A 14,038-nucleotide genomic window follows, 5' to 3' on the forward strand; every position below is an offset into this window, starting at 1 on the left:
TATTAGTTGACCAAAATCTTTGTCAAAAATATTTTCATTTTTTAGATGAAACCTAAACCTAAATTATGCACTTGATCTATATTAATTTGAAAAGAATAAGGCAGAGGCAACATAAGGTCAGGTTGGGTCGACTTTCATTTCATATATAACATAATTTATCAACTTAGTTACCTTTTTGTAACTTATTATTTTGGTATACAACATTTATGATGTAACTTATTATTTTGGTGACATAATAGTAATATATTTATTTTTGGTAACATATTATTTTGGTCAGTATTTAAAATGCGACTCATTCTTAGTTACTTTACTTTATGAAATGTGCATTTTTTCAATAATTTCGGTGACTTTTAGTTTAAAGACATTAATAAATCATAATAAAAGTGATGCGGTAAATAATCCACTCTAAACTAAACCTATTTTGATATCCAAATTAATTGAAAAATCTGTTAATTTCAGTTATATTCATTCCTACTTGGAAAGTTGGTTAGTTAGTTAAATAACTAGCTTGTCTCAAGTTGTTAAGTGCTGGACATGTCAGCTACTAACAACTATATATTAATCTCTTGTTTGTAATCAGAGAGAGGCAAGAAAAGATAGAGAGAGAGAGACAGAAACAGTGAGAGAGAATTCGAGTGAGATCATGCTGAAGAAACTTAAGTCAACATTGGCTAAATTGCTCTAGTTTTGAGTGTTGAAGAGCCTAGACTGACTGAGAGTGTTCTTGACGATCTTGTACTGAAATTGGTGTTTGTAATGGAAAATTCATAGTGGAGAAATCTCCTCTTTGGAGTCCAGGACTCAATATTTGAGATCCGAATCTCATTCTTAGTTTCTCTCTTTACTTTATGTTCTAAATTATATTGTTTCATAATTTTGGTTTTGTCACTTTTAGTTTAAAGACATTAATCAATCTGAGTTTGTGTTGTAGGTTTACAACAAGTGAAAATAACATCAGCCGATAGGAAACATACTTAGTCTTTTGGTTACTTGTTGATAACTTATTCGTTTGGTTACTTTAGAAACATTTCACTACTAGCTAGGGATAAAATTTAAAAATAGCAATCAAGAAATTTGGGAATCAAAACTCAAAGCCCATTGTAGAGCAAATATTCAAGGCCCAAAATAAAAGCCCATATGGAAGGAGAACAAAGCCAAAAAAAATTGTTGTTAAATAAGAATGAAAATTTACTTATCAAAAAAAAAAAAAAGAATGAAAATTTACTTATATGAAAATTTAGTAATCCATATTGGTGAACGAAGAGAGGAAGCAATTGGTGTATGAGGGAATTAAACTTGAGTTTTCCAAGCAAAATCTGCTGGGCCTTTCAGCCCTGAAGAGTTATGGATAAGTGGAAGAATACCATTTTTTTATACATGAACCAAATTTACCTTTAAATAAAATTTAATTCAAACATACCTCTTTTTATAAGTATTATACCCAAATTATCCTCACACCTTCGCATAACTAAGACATAATTTCAACATAATAGAGTTGTATTGTTTGGAAATAGTTGTGTAGGTTTGTAAGAAAGTTTGGGCAAAATTTTAATTAGAGAAGAATGGAGACTATTGTAAAGTGATAAGGGTAAAATTGGTAGAATGATTGAAAAAAAAAATAAACATAATAAATTTTGAAAGTAGAGGTAAAAATGAAAGTTATCAATTTAAAAGAAGTTTGTAGTGTAATTTCCTCGAAGAGTTGTGGCTTGGTTCTCGGCTTGGGCTTTAACTGGGCCTATACAATCCTTGTCCGCCCACTCTAATGGGCCATACCTCTGTGGGCCTCTAGATTTGGGTTGCCATAGGCCACAATTGTTTCCTTACCGGAATTTTCATAACAAATTTTAAGTTATAAGATTGCAAAAATATAGTTTTTTTCTAGAATAGTATTAGGTAACTAGTTACCGTTTTCCATAGTTTTTCTTGAATCTTTGTCATATTTTTTTTTCTGAAAAATGAAAAAAGCAATGTTTTTACACAAATAGTATAAAAACCCATTAAAATTGTAATTTCATCTTTTGTTATTACTATTTAATTTTTAGAGGTGTTAATACTACATTTTCATGCAATTATGTGTGTAAGAAGAGGTAACATAAGTAAGTGTATGAATATGATTATCAGAAGGGAGGGTACGTACATTTGGTTGAGTATAATTGAATAAAAAGTAGTTGAAGAACCAAAAATAAAATAATTGTGTTTGTTGAACCACTCAAACCAAATGTGCCTCTACTCTTATTATTATTACAAAATCCAATATATATAAATAATTAAATCGTCTTTCTCTTTCACTAATTAAGATGTATTATTAAGACCAAGACAAAATCATAACCACTTGTCACGCTCCCAAGTGTCCTATAATAACTTATAACTATAATCTCTCTCTTTATTTTTCATTATTCTAATTAGTAATTACAATCTCTCTTTCTTAATCTTCTAATGTCAGCTTTTTTCTAAAGTTATGTTTCAATTATTTTAATTTCATTATTTGGTTTTGTTCTAACTTTCATAACAAATTTTGGGTGTAAACTATCTCCTTCTCTCGTTTGTTGTTGTGTTTATTTAATTATGACTTTACAAAGACTGTTTTAAAATAATAATATTACAAAAAAAATATATTTTGAAACTCAATATGGATAGTAAATACATATTTTTATTTTGCTAAAAATATCATGTATAAATATATTTAATGCACATATAAAGGACCCTTCTTAAAAATAGGTAGGTGTATCGAAACATATGTTTCATATGTAAATCCATGTTTGGTATCATTTTAAGGTAATCTCATTTTTTCAATTAAAACTCACCAAATCAAGTTTTTATACCAAATATTCTCTTAATGATAATATTTACATGACTTAATGCAGCGTAATTATTTAAAATATTTTACAAATTTTTGTAAAATTTCAAATAATTTAGAGTAAAAAATAAAATTACTTATAAATAATAATAATAATAATAATAATAATAATAATAATAATAATAATAATAATAATAATAATAAAAGCACATGCAACATAACCTTATTTTTAGTATTCTATATCTATATTGTTTTGAATTTTTCAAATTTCTTAGAATTCTAAGTATGTACGATGTAGTATACTATGATAGAAACAAAATAAAGTTACAATAACCATGTAGTATTCAAACATTTTTTAATAAAAGTTAAAGTATCTCTAATATTATTAATTACATACATTATCATCGTAAATTCAAAATTTAAAATGAGGGACGTACGTCATTTTTTTTTACCAAGAGGGGCAAATGTAAACAATTTTTTAGATAAAAGAAAATGCTATTATAGGATTTGAATCCTTCACCTGTGTATAAAATATAGCATAGCCATTATACTAAAATTAACATTATGCCTATAAATATAATTCTTTATTACAAATATATGTTACAATTAAATGTATATACATCTTTTTCTTAATTTTTTTTAAGAAATAATTGCTATGTGAGTCTATCCATATATTATCCTAATAGAATTTACGTCGACCGGTATAAAAAAAAAATAAAAAACAAAACAATTCCCAATATCATGCTGTTGTTTTTTGGCACCCCATTTACCAAGTTAAAATTAATTAAACAAAGTCATAAATTTTATATGATATGATAAAATATTTGATATCATATTATAATGGTAAGTTTTACTTATGATAGAAGAAATAATATTTTAATATAATGTTTTATCTAAATGATGAGGTTTTTCCTTAATCCCAAATTTCTTTCTCTCCAGTCCTTTTCTAATCACGTTCACGCCAAACCTTGTCTCTCTCATTCATTTGAGTCGCATCACAGTTACGATAAGTACGCATCTACGTGATCACACCCCACGCAACGGCCGGCCAAACTTTCACTCCTATTCACGCGCTGTAAATGCGCGCGTGTTGACACTTTCTTCTTGTTACCACAGATCTCCGGAAAAAAGCACGAGCCGAAAAGGATTTTTCACGCCAAGTTGCCAAATTGACCGGTTACTTTCACACGTGGCGGAAAATCATTGGTTGGTGGTAAATTTTGCAGGTGAAACTGAAATACAGAGAATCATTGTATAAAATGAGGATGAGACCCCACTTATCACCACCAATAATTGATCATTCTTCTAATCCTTCCTGTATTCAAGCTGGCACCGCCACTACTGTCTCCTTCTTCTTCTTCTTCTTCAGAAAAAATTTCTAAAACCCTAATCTCGATTCAGTAATCGAGCTCTGTAAATAGCTATAATAGTTTTGAATATATGGTTTGGAATCTTATAATAATCGAAAGATCTACTCTTTTCTCCGCATTGTTTTAGTTTCTTTACCAAAAAAAATTAAGGGGAAATGGCTTTGTTACCTCTTCTATGGTTCTTACTCGCTTCGTTAATCAGCTGTACGAATTCTCGACAGCTGAAGAAGGAAGAGACGATATATGAGGTGTTGAAGGCTCATGGGCTTCCGATGGGGTTGTTGCCTAAAGGTGTGAGGGAATTTGATATTGATGAGAATGGTCGATTCCAAGCTTACTTGGATCAAGCTTGTAATGCTAAATTCGAGAGTGAATTACATTACGATAGGAATGTTTCGGGGACTCTGAGTTATGGTCAGATCGGGGGTTTGTCTGGAATTTCGGCACAAGAGCTTTTTCTTTGGTTTCCGGTGAAGGGTATTCGTGTAGATGTACCTAGCTCCGGTCTTATTTATTTTGATGTTGGTGTTGTCTTTAAACAATTCTCTTTGTCACTTTTCGAGACTCCACCGGATTGTGTGGCGGTTCGAACTGAGGAGGAGCAGAGTAATAGCAATGCTCCTGTAGCTGAGACTGTATTCAAGGTTCATTCAATCTCATTCCTTTCATGATTTTTATATATCGTATTTTAGAAAATTAAAAAATTTGAATTTTGATTAATCCCCATTTGTTATAATACACAGAGTAATTTCGGGAAACTTCGATATCAACTTGAGCAGGAAATTTTGGGAAGAGATGATATGTAGTATCAGTGATAAAAAGGAAGAGAGAAAGAGAGAAAAAATAAAATAAAAAAAAAGGTACTTTTTGTTATAAGTTGGCCTGTAGCTCAATCAGCATATGGGTTTTCTACTCAACCTTGTAAATTTTTCAGTCAGATATGGGGTCTACTCAACAGACTTTCAGTGTGTTTGCGTTTTCTTTTTTCTTTTTTCTTTTTTTGTTCCATATAGCTGCAGAGTTCACAAACTATAGTCTTTTCCAGCTCATGTCGAGGTTGACTATTGAGGGGAGGGTGGTCAACGAATAATTCATTGGAGAGGAAATTGGATTAGTGGCGGCGATTGTTTCTTACATACATAAGAAGATTCAAGTGAAACAGGATCATTCTCTTTCGGGTTGGTGTCCAGGCGAATTCAGGTGACGATTCTGCAGGTTTACATTGTTAGTAGTTTATTATTATAATAAACATCTTTGTGGGTGGATGATTATGTTGATTACCGTTTTTGTAGTAAGTTTTTTTATTTTATTTTATTTTTAGATTCATGGAGAACTTGGACACAGTTTATTATTATACAAAAGATTCAACAATAAAACATTTCTGTGCTTCTACTTTTTGGTTCCAATAATGTTGTTCCTTTCCTTCTAATTCTAACTTTCTCACCTTTGTTGGTTTTGCTTCTTTTCTTTGCTTTTTTACTTCTTGTGTTTTTCACATGGAATTGACTGACCAGATGAGAGGACCAGACCAATGAATGTGATTACTACTACTAACCAAAATTTACTCTTCTGATTGAGTACGTACTAATTTGGCAATGGGGACTTATATTTACATTGTTATGCTCAGGTGTAAACCTTGAAGAACTCTATTTCCATTGTCAGAGAAGTGATGCTTAGGAGTCTAAAATTCTGCAAAAGGGATTTTTGATCTAGAGGTCCTTTTCTCTAAGGCCAAATTTTTTTGTTTCCTTTCTTCTTTCCTAATCCATTACAATTATTATTTTTTACATTATTAACTTTTGGTTTGGCTAGGTAGAAGCTCTAACACTCCCATTTGCGTATCCTAACTGGTTAGTGATCACATGCTTGATTTTCTTGTTTAGGTATTCTTTTCAAAACTTCTTTAGGTCCTTTTTTTTCCCTTTCTTTCTCTAAATGGTCTCTCTTTTTTGCACTTTTCTCTTGTGTGGGTCTTTTCCACTCTGCTAATACAGCTGACTGATAAGTGACATGTTACCTAATTCATTGATGCTTGAAATGTGTATCCCTTTGATTTGGGGCTAATGACATATATAAGAAAGGGACTTAAAAATAAATAATACAAAAGAGTGAGAAAGAAAGAAACAAGTGGTGGTAGATATGCCAATGTTTCAGGTTGGGAGTATGCTAACTCTCCTTGGGAGTGCTTAAGGTTGAGGGTGAAGTATGAGAGCACTGGATCAGACCGTCTATGCCGACCGGAGAGATACCCTTTAACATCATTCTGACAGGTATTTGGTTGCTTTAAAACCCCGTGAGAGACAGCTTGAACTGGCAAAATTTGTTTGATTTTGCAAATGTAAGCTCATACACAATATATCATAATGCAAGCTGGATTGTTTTTGTCCTGTTAGCCAAGCCAACCTCATCAGTCATTGCTATTAAACCCCATATTCCACAGACTGATCATTCAATTAGTTCCTTCTCACTCTCTCCTGTTTTTCTTGTCTTCAACTAACCATGAACACATACTAAACTAATCATTGGTTTATTCATAATTAACATTGTTTTTTGTAGCCTAGTGTTAAGCTAACCTTACTTTCTCGTTTATTCAGGAAAAGTTTTTTTTCTTTCTCTCAGGTTCACATTGCAGCCGTTTCATTAATATAAGATTAGTACTAGTTTATGGGAAGTTTTTTGAGTGCTTATATCTCTTTGATGGTTTTAAGTTTTGGTGGTATATATGTTGTATTATTTCATGGAATGATATGTATGACTATGTAAGAGAAGGGTCAGGTTTGTCCTTACATATGAGAATAAATAAAATATGTAATAATAATTATAACCAGGAACTAGATCTCATCTCTGCACTGTGGTATTGTTTTTTGTTGGCTGTGTCATTGTCTGAGCTCTCGACATCCCATGTGTACTGACACCCCTAGTATTAAGTTGATTTAATTAGGCATATTCAAGTGGTCCTCTTTCTCTTCTTCTTCTTCTTCTGATTATTATTATGTATGTTAGGTGGATATTATCACATGCGGATAGACATAATGACAATGCAAACAAATACATGACCAGTACAGTATAATAGCATGGTCAAAGACTCAACATGACTTTGTGTGTTCATTCTAGGTAGAATAATAGGTTATCCAATGTTCATGTTTATCATGAACAGGAAGGAAAAAACAACCATTATCCCTTTTGTTATTTATTTCAATAATGAATGAGATAGCAACCCAAAAACAAAAATAAAAGCAAAGCCACAGAGATGACAATATTGTTTATTCAATTTTTATCTTTGTTTTCATGGCTTATGCAAGCTCTCAAACAAGGACCATCTTCTTCCTTCCCCATTGATAAAAAACACAGCAATATTCTAAGAGAGAAAAAAAATAGAAAAAATTAAAATTCCTTTTTTATTATTATTTTTTAATAAAAATTTAAATTCCCCTTTACTCATGTGGTGTTTCCTTTTTTGATTTTGTTGCTGTAATTACGCAAACAAGAGACAATTTCTAATCATAATTTCTCACTTAAAAGTAGACTTTTGGGAACATTCCCTACCTCTCTATTTATCAATTTATTTCCCTAACTTGGGAATTTGACAACTTTTACCAACAAAATTTAACTACATTTGTCTCTTTTAGTTGGTCTAATATAATCCTACTTACAGTGAGATTTATATGATATGATGATTGAAAGCATCCAAAGAAAGCCAACCATGGAAGGAACTCGAGATTCACAACATATAAATATACATAATATATTACTTTATAGATTCACTTTCTCCTGTGAAGTTGTCACCATTTTAATCTAGTTGGCAACTATGATTTTTAGTTGGATTTTGGCCACGAGCCATAGATATTATACTAAGGACAAGTCTATAATTTGAAAATGGAAATTAAAGCATCCAATTATAAATAAAAATCATAGTCACCTCACCATCATAAAATTGACTTGAGCTAAGGCGTAATTTTCTTTTTCTTATCTTTTCTACACAAAAACTATAATACTGTTCGTTATTCCTTATAGTGAGGGACATGATATATATTATCCATATTAGTCTCTGACAGCACAAAAGATTATTTTACACCACTCACACTCCCATATATGAACTTACCCTTTTCTTGCAAAAAAAAAAAAATTTACCCTTTTCGGCTAAGGCCCCCACCTTGTTGAGCCAAATCCCAAAAGTTTACTATTTTAAATTTACATTATTCTTCTATTTACTAGATTTGTTTTTGTACCAACTCTCAAAAAAAAAAAAATATATTTGTTTTGGTACTTCAAATTCAAAATATGTGAGTGCAGAGCAATGCTATAAATTATACACTGTTTTTATTATTATTATTATTATTATTATTATTATTATTATTATTATTATTATTATTAACTGATATAAATTGTACACTCAAAGTAGTTTTTTTAAAATTGTTTTTTTTTTTTAAAAAAAAAAAAGTAGTTTTCTTTTTATTAATAGCAATTAATTAAAATAATAGTCTGCACTCTAATTGGGATATTTTACAACCAGGATTAGAATTAGAAAAACGAGTCAAATAATCAACTACTTAATTCTCAGATCGATCGACAAAAAAATTAAAATAAAATCAGGTAAAAAAAATTATAGCATCATAATTGAGTGATTGACCTTAAATATTTTATTTCATCCACCACTAAGAATACACAACAATAGAAATTGTTAGATAATGTTCATTCAATCTCGTAGCTTGAGCACTCATCTATTATGTAAGGTACATAACTGCACTACTAACAACCTCTTCAGTCGTAGAAAACTTGTTATTTGCAACCACGGCCAGCCCTGAGGTGAGACGAAGGTGGCGGCCGCCTTAGGCCCCCACCGCTCAGGCCCCATTTCGAAAAAAAAATAAATTAAAATACAGTTAGTAATAAAATAAATAATAATACTTTTAATGCTAAATATGTGTTGTAGTCTAGTGGTAAACTTACAAAATACTGAAATTTGAGTTAACTTTTACAAAAATACTGTCACACAGAAATATTTTCAAAAATACTGTGTTTTTATAAAACACCAGTAAAACACAAAGCAGGACAACTCAAAACAACAGTAGAACACCAGTAAAACACCAGTAGAACACCTGTGAAAACTTAACACAATATACTGCATTATGAAAATTATAAAAAAATACAGTAAAAAAGTAAAAAATTAAAATACCGTCTGACAGTATTTTTGTAAAAAAATGACAAAAGTTAGTATAGCATGTAAATTTCCCTTTAATTAGCCTCACATTTTCACTAGGCCCAAATTAACATAGGGCCCGCCTTGTTTGCAACCACTAATAAGATTTGATGCTATAAAACTTATGTTGCTCTTCTTCATACAAACGGAGAACCCAAAAAACCTTAGAACATGTTACCTGCACCATGTATCAAAAGACACGACAAGGTTAAACCTAACTGACTGGTGCAATCAACTTTCACGAACTAAAATAACATCAATTCATCAATTTAGAGAAATAATTAGAATAAAAAATAGCTGAAGCGAGATCAATAAATTCTTTTTGTATGCAAAAAGTAGCCAAAGCTCAGAGAGAATTTTTCTCATCAAATAAATCCAATTTGTATCTATGTAAGATTTGGCAAAATTACAATAGTAGAGCATGAATTTATACCAATGATATAGATCTATTATTCTATATATTTGGATAAAATGTGATCATGAGAGGTCGTGATGAAATATTATTGTCTTGGTCGTGTCTTTGACCTCTCCCTTGACATAATATTGTTAATTAATTATCAAAGAAGAAACCAAAGAGGAGATGAAGCGATGAACGAAATTGGGGGAAGTTAAAGAGTGGAGAGTGAATTATAGACATGCTACTACCAAGTTTAATACTAAAGAATTTCAAGGCCTTTTTAACAATGAAACCCTCTCAACCAAAAAAGTAATTTGCGGCAAAACTCCCTCAATTATCAATTTACTTGCAAAAAAACCATCCAACCTCATATTTTGGTGGAAAAACCCTCCAAAGTACTATTCCGTTTACATTTTTAAGATTTTCGTCTGTACATCCTCGCTAAGTCCTAATTTCGCCCACGTGGCAATGACATGTCACTAAAAAATTATCCTACGTGACAATATTTTTCAAAATAAAAATTAAAATAAAAATAAAAATAAAAAATTTAAGAGTAATTTGCAGCAAAACTCCCCCAACTATCAATTTACTTGCAAAATACCATCCAACCTTAAAGTTTTTTGGATGGTTTTTTGCAAGTAAATTGATAGGGGTGGGGGAGGGGTTTGCCGCAAATTACTCTTAAAGTTTTTATTTTATTTTATAAAATATAGCCACATAGGATAATTTTTTAGTGACCTATTATTGTCACGTGTACAAAATTAGGACTTAACGAGGTTGGACAGACGACACCTTAAAAATGTAAACGAAACAGTATTTTGGAGAGTTTTCCCACCCAAATATAAGGTTGGATGATTTTTTGCAAGTAAATTGATAGTTGGGGAGTTTTACCGTAAATTACTCCAACTAAAATAAATTACAAACTCCTCAAGTCATGTCAATTAATTTGGTTCACTTAGATACAACGTAAACGTAATTAATATATAGTTTTGGTTTTATATTTTATAATAGTTTTAATTGTAGAATTATAGTATTATTATATTTAAATTTTATTACTATTTTAATTTATTTATAATTGACAAATATATTATTATTATTATTATTATTATTATTATTATTATTATTATAATTATTAAATTATAAGAATTTTTAATGTTTGGTGTCGTATTTTTCAGGTTTGTCATGTGTTTTGTCTTTTGGGTTAGTTTATTCGTGTTTACATGTCGTGTTTTTCATACTTCTCGTATCATGTCGTGCTTAATCATAAATTTTTCGTGCCTAGTCGACAGTCGTACTAATTTATAATATCATATGTATCGTGTTGTTTCAAAATTCATATATATTTTTTTTATATCTAATCGTATTCGTGTCTTCCTGACTCGTGCTGATTTCGTATCAAAATATTTACATTACTTTCCTCCTATCATTCCAACACCTAATCTATTTCTTGTGTTACAATCAGTTCTAATTGTCGCGGGCTTTCCAAATGCACTTTAAATAGTAAAATGATTTTAGTTCAATTGATTTTCACAAATATAATTTGTTTATATGATGGAACAATACGATTTTCTAAGAAAATAATTACGAACTTTATAATTTTCTTATTAGGTTCTATTGAAATAGAACACATAGTTGAGCTAAGTAATAAAACAAAGTTGATATAAAAATTAAAAATAAATAACAAAATAAAAATTGTACACATTAGTAAAATGTTTTTTTTTTTATTTTAAAAATAACTGAATTTTCAATGTAGGTGGTGGATATTTTTGAAGCCTAAAGTAACTGTCATAAACTTAGGCCCACTATAAACCAATGAGTATTATTTGTTTTGAGTTGGGCCCATAAATTTTCTAGAGTCCAGAATATCCACGGCTCTTATTATTTAAAATTATTTTTAATGGAAATTCTCATTGCTTGTGAAAACCCTTCAATATTTTTTTTTTGAATTATACGAAATTATAAATTTTATGGGTTTGCATATTTTTTTTTGGGTGTTTTTATTTTTTTTTTAAGGATAATGTACTCTTATGGTAACTAGAGATGTAACCAATGATAATAAACGGGTAATCAAGTACATTATGCTATTTTTTTCTTCATATTTTTATAATTTTTTTCTAAATTTCTCCATAAAATAAATTTTTTTGAATAAAAAGTCATATTTTACAAACTTATACTTTAAAAATATATAAAGGGTAAATACTATTTTGAACTTGTATTTTGCAAAAATTTACTAATTGGACCCACTATTTTATTAAATGGCAAAATAGACTTTGTATTTTCTAAAATTGTACAAATAGGACTCTGAACTGATTTTTTGTCAAAATAAAACTTAATAATAATCTGTTCTAGAGATGTTATGATAAAATTGGTTATATTTTCTGTATTTGTTCGTGTTGGAAATTGTCTTAAAGTTGCTTATATTAAAAAAAAAAATTGTTAAAAATTGAGTTTAGGGTCCTATTTTTACTATTTTAGAAAATATAAGATTCATTTTGTCATTTAACAATACAGAGGGTCCAATTGGTAATCTTTACAAAACACGAGGTCCAAAATGCTATGAAGGATACTTGATGTCATGGATAAATTTTTAGTATTTTTTATTTAATACTTACCATTGAAATGAAAAAAAAAATGCGACAAAAAAATATCATACCATATCATCTTTTACATCTTATCTTTCTTATTTTTTTATTATTATTTTATTAAAAAAAGAAAATTTATTTATTTAATATATATTAAATAATAATATAATATTATTTTAATTATTTTTAGGGATGCTTACTATTGGATCATTTTAGAACAAAAAATGTAAAAAAATAATATAAAAGAAAGATAAAATAAAATAATATATTTTTAAGTGATGTGAAAATTGACTCTTAAAAAATACTAATATTAGAGATGCTCTTATAGACTAGTACCATGATAAAATATGACCCGATTTTTTGTAATATTTATTAAAATAAAATAATAATATTCAATATTAAATTACACCAATAATAATTACAATTTAAAATGAGATAGTATAGGTAGTCTTTAACATTTGTGTATATTTTTTAGATACAAACGAAGTTGAAAGAAAGAAAGAAATTGCAGTAGCATTGAAGTTGGTAAAATAAATTGTAAAATAAAGAGTGCATGAAAAGAAAAGAAGGTTGAAACTTGAGTGGGGCAGTTTCTTTATTAGGAAGTGCCAAAACCAAAAGAGGTTGAGAAGTCTAACACTTGGTTTGCATGGCCTTGATTTTATCAAACTCAAAACACTTTTCAATTTCAACTTTCCAACCCAACCAACTCAATACACACATACCTCTCTCTCTCTCAAACTCAACTTCTTCACATCTTTCAATTTCATACACTTCTCACTTATTTTCTTTTCCTTTTTGCCACTTGTTGCAATACATATTTATAACACAACATGTCTAATCTAATCTTAATGTTATGTCTAATTCAATAACATTTAATTTTACATATTTAAATTTAAATTAAAATATGTAAACTCAATAAATACAAAAAAAACATATTATATCTCATCATAGGATAGGGTATTAGCAGGGCCGGCCCTGAAAATATATGGGCCCAAGACGAAATAAATTTTGGGGCCCTCAAAAATACATTAAAAAAATATCAAAAAAAGAGTGTTATGGGATTTGAACCATGACCTTGAATATTATGGCTTCCACCTCAACCAACTAAGCTATGAATATTTGTTGTTTATAATACACTTAATTTTACTTAAATAAAAGCCTAATAATTTTTTTTAATTTTTTTATTTTGGGCCCCCAAAAAGTGTGGGCCCTAGGCACGGGCCTAGCCCGCCTATGCCTAGGGCCGGCCCTGGGTATTAGTCATGGTGAATTAAGTGTTAAATAAGAATATATGAGATTAATTTGATACCAAATAGGTAAATATAATTTTGAACATTCTAGTTTGTAAATTATTTATTAGATCTCATGTTTGATTAAATAATAAATCTCTGTATTTTTTAAAATAACATAAATAGTAAATTTTGTCATATTTTATTATTAAATATAATCAACTTAAAATTAATTTTCAGCACAAACATAACATATCTTGCAACTTGGTCATATTACCTCCAGGTGAATTTATTATTAAATTTTATTTTAATAAAAATATAATTCATAATATTATTCTTTTACAATTTTAAAAATACAAGATCAAAATTATTATTTAATAAAATAAAAAATTCAATCAATAATTTATACAAAAACATATCCAAAATAACTTTTATAAATATATATATATATATTTGA

At 29.1% G+C, this 14,038-nt stretch overlaps 1 protein-coding gene across 8 annotated transcripts; it reads left to right on the forward strand.

Annotated features, from left to right (window-relative positions):
• Positions 1-4,057: 4,057 nt before the first annotated feature.
• Positions 4,058-7,004, forward strand: LOC115712745 (uncharacterized). 8 transcript variants are annotated; one of them, XR_009687523.1, is made up of 4 exons: positions 4,085-4,814; positions 4,914-5,370; positions 5,798-5,885; positions 5,983-7,004. XR_009687523.1 is itself a non-coding variant. In XM_030641097.2 (2 exons), the coding sequence occupies exons 1-2, from the start codon at positions 4,326-4,328 to the stop codon at positions 4,974-4,976; spliced, it is 552 nt and encodes a 183-aa protein (XP_030496957.1). In that variant the 5' UTR covers positions 4,058-4,325; the 3' UTR covers positions 4,977-5,562. The 8 variants fall into 8 exon arrangements, 1 of the variants encoding a protein (XP_030496957.1); XR_009687524.1 differs by having other exon boundaries at positions 6,790-7,004; XR_009687522.1 differs by having other exon boundaries at positions 4,914-5,030; positions 5,216-5,370; positions 5,798-7,004.
• The last annotated feature ends 7,034 nt before the right edge of the window (positions 7,005-14,038 follow it).

The sequence above is a fragment of the Cannabis sativa genome, chromosome 4 (assembly GCF_029168945.1).
Source record: "Cannabis sativa cultivar Pink pepper isolate KNU-18-1 chromosome 4, ASM2916894v1, whole genome shotgun sequence".
NCBI lineage: Eukaryota > Viridiplantae > Streptophyta > Magnoliopsida > Rosales > Cannabaceae > Cannabis > Cannabis sativa.